Source organism: Eleutherodactylus coqui, chromosome 5 (genome assembly GCF_035609145.1).
Source record: "Eleutherodactylus coqui strain aEleCoq1 chromosome 5, aEleCoq1.hap1, whole genome shotgun sequence".
Lineage (NCBI taxonomy): Eukaryota > Metazoa > Chordata > Amphibia > Anura > Eleutherodactylidae > Eleutherodactylus > Eleutherodactylus coqui.
Window position 1 is genome coordinate 251402845 of NC_089841.1, and position 14358 is coordinate 251417202.

At 49.3% G+C, this 14358-nt stretch overlaps 1 protein-coding gene across 1 annotated transcript in view; it reads right to left on the bottom strand.

Annotated features, from left to right (window-relative positions):
• PCGF3 (polycomb group ring finger 3) overlaps positions 1 to 14358 on the bottom strand; it is a 97484-nt gene that overhangs the window by 28640 nt on the left and 54486 nt on the right. The window contains exon 2 of the mRNA XM_066604478.1: positions 12668 to 12785. Within this exon, the coding sequence (XP_066460575.1) occupies positions 12668 to 12776 (109 nt within the window). The 5' untranslated portion in view covers positions 12777 to 12785. The remainder of the gene's footprint in view (positions 1 to 12667; positions 12786 to 14358) is intronic.

Here is a 14358-nt window from a genome sequence, read left to right on the forward strand (position 1 = left end):
TTTTCCATAGGATATCATGAATGGGACTTGCTGCGGATCCGCGGTGCGGACGCTGACCGTGTATTCTGAAATGCAAATGTGTTCGTGTGCAGCTGGCCTTTCAAGACTGAACGAATGCTATTTAAACTAAGCGTAAAAAGCAAACGAATGACCATTTTTTTGCAGGGTGGAACCCCATGATAAACGATAAATTAATGAATAGTGCACAATGGCTTCGCATTTACACATAACAATTTTGAGAGATTATCGTTGCGTGTAAATGGGCCTTAAATCAGTAAATAGAAAAGGCCATTGTCTTCTGCAGCATAAGTCACTGTGTTTAGCTGGACAAGCAATCGCCTCTCCCCTCAAGTCATTTGAAAGACTGAACGGCTGCTATGTAGACCTAATGACAAGTGAACAACTAACAACCATTTTTATGCACGTTGACACGAGCGTGGTTTTAACGCAGAATAGGTGAGTAAAAAAAAAAAAAATCGCAGCCAACTGCACAAAAAATAGCGTGAAGGGGCGATTTCCAGCTATCAAGTCTTGAGCTTAATTAGCAGTGAAATTGCCCGTTCACATGGAATTCTAATTGTTCTCTCCCGCTTCCCAGCCCAGGAATAACCATAGTATACAGCAGTTCCTACGATGCGGTGATGTTTAGACACGTCCTCAGCCGCCTACACTCCGAGCCGATCATGTTGGCAGATAGACAATAGATGCAGCTGATAGCTTCTCATCGTCAAGCTGCAGTCATAACATGAATCAACGTATTGTAACAAGAAAGCAGAACTCGCAGCCTTTCCGATGTACCCAGTGATTGCTTGTTTCCGTGGCTTTCATACCATGTGTCAGCTGCATGACAGTGATAGTCACAGTCACTTACTAAGGGACTGTCACTGCATGGCAGCAAAAACTGCAAACAAGAGGGCAAGGGAAGAAAAAAGGGTTGTTCTGTGACTCTACAACAAGCAGGCTGCACTTGCTGGCTGCTGCTGTTTGAAGTAAAGTGATGCAGAGGTATGTACCATGTAATGCTGCTGAGATAGATCTCATATACACTCATTGTCAGAAGAACAATCCCTGCTCTAGAAGGAGATATCGGAATCACATGAAACGCTCTGGGTGATTGTAATGTTCATATAAGTGATTACAATATCAGAGCAAAGAGTCATTTATTAAGGAAGACCGACCCCTTGTAGGGAGGCTCTAGTACCCTGTTGGATACAAGATGTGATACGGGTGGGCATGGAGGCTCTAGTACCCTGTTGCATCGCTTCTAGCTTGGATACAAGATGTGATACGGGTGGGCATGGAGGCTCTAGTACCCTGTTGCATCGCTTCTAGCTTGGATACAAGATGTGATACGGGTGGGCATGGAGGCTCTAGTACCCTGTTGCATCGCTTCTAGCTTGGATACAAGATGTGATACGGGTGGGCATGGAGGCTCTAGTTCCCTGTTGCATCGCTTCTAGCTTGGATACAAGATGTGATACAGGCGGGCATGGAGGCTCTAGTACCCTGTTGTACCACCTCTAGCTTGGATACAAGAAGTGATACAGGCGGGCATGGAGGCTCTAGTACCCTGTTGTACCACCTCTAGCTTGGATACAAGATGTGATACAGAGGGCATGTAGGCTCTAGTACCCTGTTGTACCACCTCTAGCTTGCATACAAGATGTGATACAGGCGGGCATGGAAGCTCTAGTACCCTGTTGTACCGCCCCTAGCTTGGATGCAAGATGTGATATGGGTGGCATGAAGGCTCTAGTACCCAGTTGTAACGCCTCTAGCTTGGATACAAGATGTGATACAGCGGGCATGTACGCTCTAGTACCCTGTTGTACCACCTCTAGCTTGGATACAAGATGTGATACAGGCGGGCATGGAGGCTCTAATACCCTGTTGTACCGCCTCTAGCTTGGATACAAGATGTGATACAGGCAGGCATGGAGGCTCTAGTATCCTGTTGTACTACCTCTAGCTTGGATACAAGATGTGATACAGGCAGACATGGAACGCTCTAGTACCCTGTTGTACCGCCTCTAGCTTGGATACAAGATGTGATACAGGCAGGCATGGAGGCTCTAGTACCCTGTTGTACCGCCTCTAGCTTACATACAAGATGTGATACGGCGGGCATGGAGGCTCTAGTACCCTGTTGTACCGCCTCTAGCTTACATACAAGATGTGATACGGCGGGCATGGAGGCTTTGGTACCCAGTTGTAACGCCTCTTGCTTGGATACAAGATGTGATACAGGAGGGCATGGAGGCTCTAGTACCCTGTTGTACCACCTCTATCTTGCATACAAGATGTCATACGGGGAGCATGGAGGCTCTAGTAGCCTGTTGTACCGCCTTTACCTTTAATACAAGATGCGATGCAGGTGGGCATGGAGACTCTAGGACCCTGTTGTACCACCGCTAGCTTGAATACAAGATGTGATACAGGTGGGCATGGAGGCTTTAGTACCTGGTTGTACCGCCTGTAGCTTGGCTACAAGATGTGATATGAGTGGGCATGGAGGCTCTAGTACCCTGTTGTACCACCTCTAGCTTGGATACAAGATGTGATACAGAGGGCATGTAGGCTCTAGTACCCTGTTGTACCACCTCTAGCTTGCATACAAGATGTGATACAGGCGGGCATGGAAGCTCTAGTACCCTGTTGTACTGCCCCTAGCTTGGATGCAAGATGTGATATGGGTGGCATGAAGGCTCTAGTACCCAGTTGTAACGCCTCTAGCTTGGATACAAGATGTGATACAGCGGGCATGGAGGCTCTAGTACCTTGTTGTACTGCCTCTAGCTTGGCTACAAGATGTGATATGGACAGGCATGGAGGCTCTAGTACCCTGTTTTACTGCCTCTAGCTTTCATACAAGATGTGATACGGGCGGGCATGGAGGCTCTAGTACCCAGTTGTACTTCATTCTAGCTTGGGTACAAGATGTGATATGGGCAGGCATGGAGGATACAGGTTCAATATGGTATCCTGCGGCATATCTGTCCACATTTGCTGTAACTGAGCCTCTAGATCGTGCAAACTTATAGGCTGTCGAAGTTGGTGTTCCAGGATACATGTTTTATTAGCAACAAATCTGGCGACAGGGCAGCTATGGAAGTGTGACAATGTTGTGGAGATATTCCTGAGACCCCCTTGTATGTGCAGCCGAGGATTATCCTGCTGCCTCTTGGAAGCCGCCGTGAAAGGAACACATGTGGCTGCAGGATGTCCTGAACATATCGCTGAGCTGTCATTGTCCCTTGTACCACTAGTAGGGGTGACAGACTGCTGTATGCAGCAGGGGGCAGTGTGCTGCTCCACAGCAAAGGTAGGATTGAAGCGCTCACCCCAAGGTCTCCAGACACGAACACGGGCATCATCGGTGCCAAAACTAAACCTGGATTCGACGCTGAAGACAAACCGGTTCCATTGTGGCAGTCCAGTTTCGTCTTTCATGACACCACTGTAAACAGAGGCGATGGTGAGAGGAGGTCAAAGGCAGTACATGTAATAGGAGCCGTGAGACTAAATGTCCATAAGCCAAGTGCCTGGAAATGGTTCTGAAAGACACAGGGGCTGTAACGATGGTGCCACGTGTCTTTGAAAGGCGACCAATGAAACAGTTGGAGCTGCTGGTGCTTGTTGGGATGATCAGACGATCCTCTCTCTTGATGATCTGTCGAGGGCGCCCTGAGCCCGGTCCCCTTTGTGTCCATGCCCTCCACTGGTCCCAGCACCTCCTAACTGTCTGGTCAGAACAGCCCAGGTGACGGGCAATTTATCAATACAATATCCAGCTTCTCGCATCCCAATAATGCGCCCCTCTCAGACTCTGGTAACGGGGTGAAATCTCTTCTCTGCGTTGTAGAGGCGTCTAGTGGTCAACAAGCTCTACTCAAGCGGAAGAAGAGGTCACTACACACAAGGAGCCTCCGAGAGCCTCTTATGGGCCAAGGGTGTCTAATGATGCCACAAATCTAATCATTTGCATATCTGCCTGAGATGTAACTGCAGGGCGGGTTTTGTAGCAAAACGACAATGTCTTCTAGGGGCGGGATTGGTTCTGACAAAGAGTGTACTTATTACAGCTATATTATATCAACATGGAATACCACAAAATAGATCTAGCTCTACTAGTATATCGAACCGAGCTCAGGGTCAGGCTCAGAATAGAGGAATTTTAGAACACTGGATTAAAATAATATCAAATCATATAGATCTATCCTGATCCTTCATTACTGATGAATACCTGTATAGAGCTTTTAAGCAGCACTAAAATAAAATAAACCCACAGTCAGGAGGAGGGGAACACAGGACCCCCCATTCTATGGATAGGGGATAACTTTGGATTTTGGGGTAAACTATTAAAGCAAAATTAGCTCCAATTTTATTGTTGGGTCTGCAGAAAAAAACAAAACATTCAAAACTTAAAGGAGATGTCCCGAGGCAGCAAGTGGGTCTATACACTTCTGTATGGCCATAATAATGCACTTTGTAATGTACATTGTGCATTAATTATGAGCCATACAGAAGTTATAAAAAGTTTTATACTTACCTGCTCCGTTGCTGGCGTCCTCGTCTCCATGGTGCCGACTAATTTTCGCCCTCCGATGGCCAAATTAGCCGCGCTTGCGCAGTCCGGGTCTTCTCCTCTTCTCTATGGGGCTCCGTGTAGCTCCGTGTAGCTCCGCCCCGTCACGTGCCGATTCCAGCCAATCAGGAGGCTGGAATCGGCAATGGACCGCACAGAAGCCCTGCGGTCCATGAAGACAGAGGATCCCGGCGGCCATCTTCAGCAGGTGAGTATGAAGACGCCGGACCGCCGGGATTCAGGTAAGCGCTGTGCGGGTGGTTTTTTTAACCCCTGCATCGGGGTTGTCTCGCGCCGAACGGGGGGGGGGGGGGGGGGGTTTAAAAAAAAAAAAACCCGTTTCGGCGCGGGACATCTCCTTTAATAGTCCAAATGATAGAGAAATGAAATAATTCAGCTGCGGTCCTCTTGGATCACTTGCTCGTTTCAGTATCACCCATTGACTAAGGGTCCCTTCAGTCAAGCTGATTCTCCTTTAAATGAGCGAGTGACATCATCGTTAGATTGTTCGCTCTTGTGAAGCCTGTTTATAGGGCAGATACATCTTTGGGTCGTTCAAACAAGAATCGCTTAATCTTCATTATCCATTTTTTGATTTTACAATTTGCCTGTAAACATCTTAAAGGAAACCTTTCACCCGGCTTATTGCTGCCCGATCCACGGACAGCCTGAACCTGGGACTGGTATGCCCATTGCGCCCATCTATTTTTTATTTTGAAATGCTATGGTGTTTCAGGACATACAAACTTTGAAGATGCAGTCGGAGTGGAGCTCCGAGTCAGAGGCGCAGCACTATGTTGACCTCTCCCCACTCAGATCACTTAAAGCACGTATCAAACTCCAGGCCCGCGGGCTGAATCCGGCCCGCCTCATCATTTTATGTGGCCAACAAGGTCTGAACGAAGAACAACCAGCTTGGGAGTGGGGATGGCACCAGCACAGGGAGCGGGTGCCATCTTGGATTCTGAGTTCGAGCGCACCTCCATACTGCTGTCTTCAACAACTCACAGATGGTGGCATAGCTCTGACAGCCCTAACCGGGCACCCTAGCCGCCTTCAAGGTAGGAAGCTCTGAGCTAAGGAGGTGGAAAAGGAAAAAAGCCATCATAGTCCATAGCGCTTCATAGCCATGTTACAAGGTAACTACTAGAGATGAGCGAGCACCAAAATGCTCGGTTGCTCGTTACTCTGGATGAACTTTTCGCGATGCTCGAGGGTTCGTTTCGAGTAATGAACCCCATTGAAGTCAATGGGCGACCCGAGCATTTTTGTATTTTGCCGATGCTCGCTAAGGTTTTCATTTGTGAAAATCTGGGCAATTCAAGAAAGTGATGGGAACGACACAGAAACGGATAGGGCAGGCGAGGGGCTACATGTTGGGCTGCATCTCAAGTTCCCAGGTCCCACTATTAAGCCACAATAGCGGCAAGAGTGGGCCCCCCCCCTCCCAACAACTTTTACTTCTGAAAAGCCCTCATTAGCAATGCATACCTTAGCTAAGCACCACACTACCTCCAACAAAGCACAATCACTGCCTGCATGACACTCCGCTGCCACTTCTCCTGGGTTACATGCTGCCCAACCCCCCCCCCCCCCCCCCCCGCACGGCCCAGTGTCCACAGCGCACACCAAACTGTCCCTGCCCAGCCTTCAGCTGCCCTCATGCCACGCCACCCTCATGTCTATTTATAAGTGCGTCTGCCAGAGGAAAAGCAGGCACACACTGCAGAGGGTTGGCACGGCTAGGCAGCGACCCTCTTTAAAAGGGGCGGGGCGATAGTCCACAATGCTGTACAGAAGCAATGAGAAATGCAATCCTGTGCCACCTCCATCTGGAGCTGCACACGTGGGCATAGCAATGGGGAACCTATGTGCCACACACTATTCATTCTGTCAAGGTGTCTGCATGCCCCAGTCAGACCGCGTTTTTTTATAAATAGTCACAGGCAGGTACAACTCCGCAATGGGAATTCCGTGTGCACCCACAGCATGGGTGGCTCCCTCGAACCCACCGGCTGTACATAAATGTATCCCATTGCATTGCCCATCAAAGCTGAGGTAATGTCATGTTTAATGCAGGTGGGCTTCGGCCCACACTGCATACCCCAGTAAGACTGGGGTTCTTTAGAAGTGGACAGATGCAGTTACAACTCCCTGTGGACCCACAACATGGGTGGCTCCCTGGAACCCACCGGCGGTACATAAATATATCCCATTGCAGTGCCCAACACAGCTGATGTAACGTCAGCTGTAATGCAGGTGGGCCAAAAATTAATTTGATTACACTGTAGGCGAGGGCCCCCAAAAATTGGTGTACCAACAGTACTAATGTACCTGAGAAAAATTGCCCATGCCCAACCAAGAGGGCAGGTGAAACCCATTAATCGCTTTGGTTAATGTGGCTTAATTGGTAACTAGGCCTGGAGGCAGCCCAGTTAAAATAAAAATTGGTTGAGGTGAAAGTTTCAACGCTTTAATGAGCATTGAAACGTATAAAAATTGTTTAGAAAAATTATATGACTGAGCCTTGTGGGCCTAAGAAAAATTGCCCGTTCGGCGTGATTATGTGAGGTTTCAGGAGGAGGAGCAGGAGGAGGAGGAGGAGGAGGAATATTATACACAGATTGATGAAGCTAAAAGGTCCCCGTTTTTGATGGTGATAGAGAACGATGCGTCCATCCGCGGGTGCAGCCTACGTATTGCTTAGGTATCGCTGCTGTCCGCTGGTGGAGAAGAGAAGTCTGGGGAAATCCAGGCTTTGTTCATCTTGATGAGTGTAAGCCTGACGGCACTGTCGGTTGACAGGTGGGTACGCTTATCCGTGAGGATTCCCCCAGCAGCACTAAACACCCTCTCTGACAGGACGCTAGCCGCAGGACAAGCAAGCACCTCCAGGGCATACAGCGCGAGTTCAGGCCACGTGTCCAGCTTCGACACCCAGTAGTTGTAGGGGGCAGAGGCGTCACGGAGGACGGTCGTGCGATCGGCTACGTACTCCCTCACCATCCTTTTACAGTGCTCCCGCCAACTCAGCCTTGACTGGGGAGCGGTGACACAGTCTTGCTGGGGAGCCATAAAGCTGGCAAAGGCCTTGGAGAATGGTCCCCTGCCTGCGCTGTACATGCTGCCTGATCTCTGTGCCTCCCCTGCTACCTGGCCCTTGGAAATGCGCCTTCGGCCACTAGCGCTGTCGGATGGGAAGTTTACCATCAGTTTGTCCACCAGCGCCCTGTGGTAAAGCATCATTCTCGAACCCCTTTTCTCTTCGGGAATGAGAGTGGAAAGGTTCTCCTTATACCGTGGGTCGAGCAGTGTGTACACCCAGTAATCCGTAGTGGCCAGAATGCGTGTAACGCGAGGGTCACGAGAAAGGCATCCTAACATGAAGTCAGCCATGTGTGCCAGGGTACCTGTACGCAACACATGGCTGTCCTCACTAGGAAGATCACTTTCAGGATCCTCCTCCTCCTCCTCCTCCTCTGGCCATACACGCTGAAAGGATGACAGGCAAGCAGCATGGGTACCCTCAGCAGTGAGCCAAGCTGTCTCTTCCCCCTCCTCCTCATGCTCCTCCCCCTCCTCCTCCTCCTCCTCTGGCCATACACGCTGAAAGGATGACAGGCAAGCAGCATGTGTACCCTCAGCAGTGGGCCAAGCTGTCTCTTCCCCCTCCTCCTCAACGCGCTGAGATATAGACATGAGGGTGCTCTGACTATCCAGTGACATACTGTCTTCCCCCGCCTCCGTTTCCGAGTGCAAAGCGTCTGCCTTTATGCTTTGCAGGGAACTTCTCAAGAGGCATAGCAGAGGAATGGTGACGCTAATGATTGCAGCATCCCCACTCAGCATCTGGGTAGACTCCTCAAAGTTTCCAAGGACCTGGCAGATGGCTGCCAACCAGGCCCACTCTTCTGTAAATAATTGAGGAGGCTGACTCCCACTACGCCGCCCATGTTGGAGTTGGTATTCCACTATAGCTCTACGCTGCTCATAGAGCCTGGACAACATGTGGAGCGTAGAGTTCCACTGTGTGGGCACGTCGCACAGCAATCGGTGCACTGGCAGATGAAACCGATGTTGCAGGGTCCGCAGGGTGGCAGCGTCCGTCTTGGAGTTGCGGAAATGTGCGCTAACCCGGCGCACCTTTCCGAGCAGGTATGACAAGTGTGGGTAGCTTTTCAGAAAGCGCTGAACTACCAAATAAAGACATGGGCCAGGCATGGCACGTGCGTGAGGCTGCCGAGCTGCAGAGCCGCCACCAGGTTACGGCTGTTGTCACACACGACCATGCCCGGTTGGAGGCTCAGCGGCGCAAGCTAGCGGTCGGTCTGCTCTGTCAGACCCTGCAGCAGTTCGTGGGCCGTCTGCCTCTTCTCTCCTAAGCTGAGTAGTTTCAGCATGGCCTGCTGACGCTTGCCCACCGCTGTGCTGCCATGCCGCGCGACACCGACTGCTGGCGACGTGCTGCTGCTGACACATCTTGATTGCGAGACAGAGGTTGCGTAGGAGGAGGGTGGTTTAGTGGAGGAAGCATACACCGCCGCAGATACCACCACCGAGCTGGGGCACGCAATTCTGGGGGTGGGTAGGACGTGAGCGGTCCCAGGCTCTGACTCTGTCCCAGCCTCCACTAAATTCACCCAATGTGCCGTCAGGGAGATATAGTGGCCCTGCCCGCCTGTGCTTGTCCACGTGTCCGTTGTTAAGTGGACCTTGGCAGTAACCGCGTTGGTGAGGGCGCGTACAATGTTGCAGGAGACGTGGTCGTGCAGGGCTGTGACGGCACATCGGGAAAAGTAGTGGCGACTGGGAACTGAGTAGCGCGGGGCCGCCGCCGCCATCATGCTTTTGAAAGCCTCCGTTTCCACAACCCTATACGGCAGCATCTCCAGGCTGATAAATTTTGCTATGTGCACGTTTAACGCTTGAGCGTGCGGGTGCGTGGCGGCGTACTTGCGCTCGCGCTCAAACAGTGGCGCTAGCGACGTCTGGACGCTGTGCTGCGAGACATTGCTGGATGGGGCCGAGGACAGCGGAGGTGAGGGTGTGGGTGCAGGCCAGGAGACGGTAGTGCCTGTGTCCTCAGAGGGGGGTTGGATCTCAGTGGCAGGTTGGGGCACAGGGGGAGAGGCAGCGGTGCAAACCGGAGGCGGTGAACGGCCTTCGTCCCACCTTGTGGGGTGCTTGGCCATGCCTGCGCATGCTGGTGGTGGTGCCTCCCCAGCTGATCTTGGCGCGACAAAGGTTGCACACCACTGTTCGTCGGTCGTCAGGCGTCTCTGTGAAAAACTGCCACACCGTAGAGCACCTTGACCTCTGCAAGGTGGCATGGCGCGAGGGGGCGCTTTGGGAAACAGTTGGTGGATTATTCGATCTGGCCCTGCCTCTACCCCTGGCCACCGCACTGGCTCGGCCTGTGCCCACACCCTGACTTGGGCCTCCGCGTCCTCGCCCGCGTCCTCGCCCGTGTCCACGTCCTCTAGGCCTACCCCTACCCCTCAGCATGGTGTATTACCAGTAGTGCAGAAGGCCCTGGAGTATGTCAAAGAACTGCAGAGTGTTGCACTGTGGACTGCAATACAGCGGTGATTTAACAGCCCAGACAGAGCCAGGAAATAATTTTGCGCAAGCCTGCTGTAACACTTAGCTGGCTGCGTATGAATTTGGAGAACTACTACACCCAGCAGAGACCCAGAACACTGAGGACACTCACAGGCAGCCCAAATAGATTTTTTTCCCCAAATGTATTTGCAAAGGCCCACTGCCTATATTCAATCAATATGTCTTCTGTCCCTGCCTAAGCGCTTCTGTCCCTGGAGTATTACTGCAGGGCGCAATGCTCTGCACGGCTGATATACCAAAAAAAAAAAAAAAGTGCAACACTGCAAAAAGCCGCCTCCACAGTACTGCACACGGTTAGATGTGGCCCTAAGAAGGACCGTTGGGGTTCTTGAAGCCTACACTAACTCCTAACACTCTCCCTACAGTAGCTCCAACACGATAGCACTGTCCCTCAGCTATGTCACAACGCATCTGAGGCGAGCCGCGGGAGGGGCCGATTTTTATACTCGGGTGACACCTGATCTCTCGAGCCACTCACTGCAGGGGGGTGGTATAGGGCTTGAACGTCGCAGGGGGAAGTTGTAATGCCTTCCCTGTCTTTCTATTGGCCAGAAAAGCGCGCTAACGTCTCAGAGAGGAAAGTGAAAGTAACCCGAACATCGCGTGGTACTCGTTAGGAGTAACGAGCATCTCGAACACGCTAATACTCGAACGAGTATCAAGCTCGGACGAGTACGTTCGCTCATCTCTAGTAACTACATTTAGGGCTCATTCACACGGGCGGATGCAGTTTCCGCCCATGAATTATGCAGCATTTTCATGGACCGAAACGGTGCATGCTCACTGCGTATTTGCACTTTCTTGCAATTTCACAGCATTTTCCACATGCGCAAAATAAAAAGCAAGAAGGTCCCATAGGCTTCTCCCTCCTTCATGCATAATTACTCAGTGAATACATATGTATCATGTGTGTTCACTGCATATTTATCTGATGCCATTTAATGGGCAATTTGGGTCCATAATATGGACCAAAACAGGGCATTCTGTGACTTTTTTCATATGCATAAAGTGCACGTTAAAAATGCATGCCCGAATACTCCAAAGCAAATCAATGGGGTTTATATATAAAAAATATATGGGTAATACGGAGCGCAAATACACCCATGTGAATGAGGCTTATAACCGGCCCGTTGAAGGCAACCGTAATGCTGATGTGGCTCTCAGTGTAATTGAGTTTGACACCCCTGACTTAAAGTGACAGCTCTCCTCCAGTTCGTGTATAGGGATAGAGCTGGCACCCTATGTGATCTGGGCGCTGCCCGTAACTTGGAGGTCCATTCCGACTGCATCTTCAAAGTAGGTTTGTTCTGAAACGCCATAACGTTTCATAATAGAAGAGCCATTGGTGCATTGTGCATACCTCTCCCAGGTGCATGCCGTTTGCTGTTCGGGCAGCTGAACCTGGTGAAAGGTCCCCTCTTTGTTCAGGATTTTGGGCTAAGTTTTTAAGAGACAAACAATATGGAGAATAGCGGACCTGCGCGGATATTTAAGGTGCACCAAAATCCAGTAAGGAAAATCAGCAGTGAGTAAATGTGTAAATGTAGTACAAAAGAAAAAAAGCAATAAAGAAATCAAACTTTTCTCGAAGCCCGATTCACAGTTTTTTTTCTACGATCAGGGGTTCTTGCAGACTTTACACCTAAAATTCCGAAAATGGAACTTTTCTCCTCTGTTGATGAAATCTGCTAAAACGGAGACCGATAGCTCTGTGCTTCAACAGATTTGGTTTCCATTTCAGCACATTTCATCAACAGAAGTTCTGTCCAGGGTTTTTAGAGCCAATTGGAACCCCTCAACATATATTTTGTCTACCCAGTCATAGTAACACTGTGTGGGGCAAGGCTCACGGGATCACGAGTGCCAGCGTGCCACGTGCTAATCTCTCATGCATCGGCACACAGTAACATGTATACCTGCTGCATAACGCAATCCCCATGCACTATCTTGACGTGTATACGCATAATATGTGCCACTAGCATTGCATTCCGCGCGACACGCAATGACAATACATCTGTCCGAGAGTGGCCTAAGGTAGACATAGGTCCATCCAGTTCAGCCTATTACCCTGCCATGTTGATACAGAGGAAGACAAAAAAAACAAACAATGAGGTAGAAGCTGAATTTTCTCATTTTAAAGAATTCCTTCCCAGTCCGGCCTGATCTGCTCTTACACCCAATATAACCTTCTGAAAACAAATGTCTTGTACCCATGGCCATGCCATGCTTCGTACCCATGTGCAAATGTTACATAACAGCAAAGGGTGGAGCAATTTAGCAATGAAATATAAAAGTTGTGTTCTATAGTTTTACACAGAAGGAGGAGAGCTTTTTTTCTGTTATTTCCGCTATTGTTCCTCTATGTTGATCAAACTATCAACAATGATAGATAGGACAGACGAGGGGGAGAGAGGGAGAGAGGGAGAGAGGGGATAGATAGACAGACTCAATAATACATACAGGTATGTAAGCACTCCGTCACAGTAGTAGCATCAATGAGATATCCATTGCACAACCGACACGTGATGTGAGCGTTGATGTCCCAGAGTTTTATCTTTCGAGTCAGCATCTTTGGTGTCTGCAAAACAAATGTTATTCAAGGTAAGAAATGTATTACGCTAAAAAGATCAACAATACCATTTCCTCTCTTTAATCTTCCTTCAGCACACTTCATATCAGTATATGCAAAGAGAAAGCTGGTGATGAGTGAACCGAGAGGCAAAGCCCCATTTACACGCAAAGATGATCGCTCAAAATTCATTGTAAAGATAGGGAGAATGACAGTTTGAGCCATCATTTTGCATAAGCTGCTAATGGGCAGTAATGCCCATTAGTAGCTTATTAGCTTCATCTGTGTGCAAGTGAGTCTTCCTTCGCTGTATACAGAGAACAGGAGGTGGTCTGTTATCTGCCTACAGCTCCATTGTTCTCCCACGGGACTGCAGCCGAAAACAATGTTATTAGCGCTACCGTGGAGAATCACAGTGTGCAGTCCCTGCTACCACCTGGCCAATCGAACAATGGTTTCTATGCTGAACCAAAAATCATTGTTCGGCAGAAAATCAAACGATGGTAGCATTTACACGCAACGATTATCGCCCAAAGACATCGTTTGAAACTAATTGAGTGATAATCGTTGCGTGTAAATGGGGCTTTAGTATCCTATCCATTATTTGATCTTTCTGATGTCTACTATTCGAGAGGGTCAAGGTGGACCAGAAGAGACCAAACGATACTACATCATTCATCAAGTTCAGTTCCAAAATGATGACCCAAAAGTAAACAATAGATGTGTTTTTACAGGAAGATGGTAAAGAACATCTGGTTTATAAAAGGGAAACCATTAAACTGTGCCAGTTCCATCGCACAACAGACACCATCCATGCCAACAAGACTTTAAAGGGGTTGTCCCGCGCCGAAACGTTTTTTTGTTTTTTTTTCAACAGCCCCCCCGTTCGGCGCGAGACAACCCCGATGTAGGGGTTAAACAAGAACACCGGACAGCGCTTACCTGAATCCCCGCGCTCCGGTGACTTCTTACTTACCTGCTGAAGATGGCCGCCGGGATCTTCTCCCTCAGTGGACCGCAGGGCTTCTGTGCGGTCCATTGCCGATTCCAGCCTCCTGATTGGCTGGAATCGGCACGTGACGGGGCGGAGCTACACGGAGCCCCATTGAGAAAAGAAGAAGACCCGGACTGCGCAAGCGCGTCTAATTTGGCGATTAGACGCTGAAAATTAGACGGCTCCATGGAAACGAGGACGCTAGCAACGGAACAGGTAAGTGAAAAATTTCTGATAACTTCTGTATGGCTCATAATTAATGCACAATGTACATTACAAAGTGCATTAATATGGCCATACAGAAGTGTATAGACCCACTTTGTTTCGCGGGACAACCCCTTTAATGACTACAATGGGGTCCTTCACATTATATTGGTTTTGTTGCAAGTTTTAGGACAGAGTTCCACAGCCTTTAATGGTCACAATCTACGGTCAAATATCACAGGTTGTGTTGGGCGATATGGCTTTTGCCTTAAGGTGTGTTTATCATTCCAAAACTCGTTCAGACGAATGAAAGTGAATGATATTCGTTCAATTTAAATGAGAATTGTGTACTTTTCGTTTGTCATTCTGTTTCAGCCTGCATAA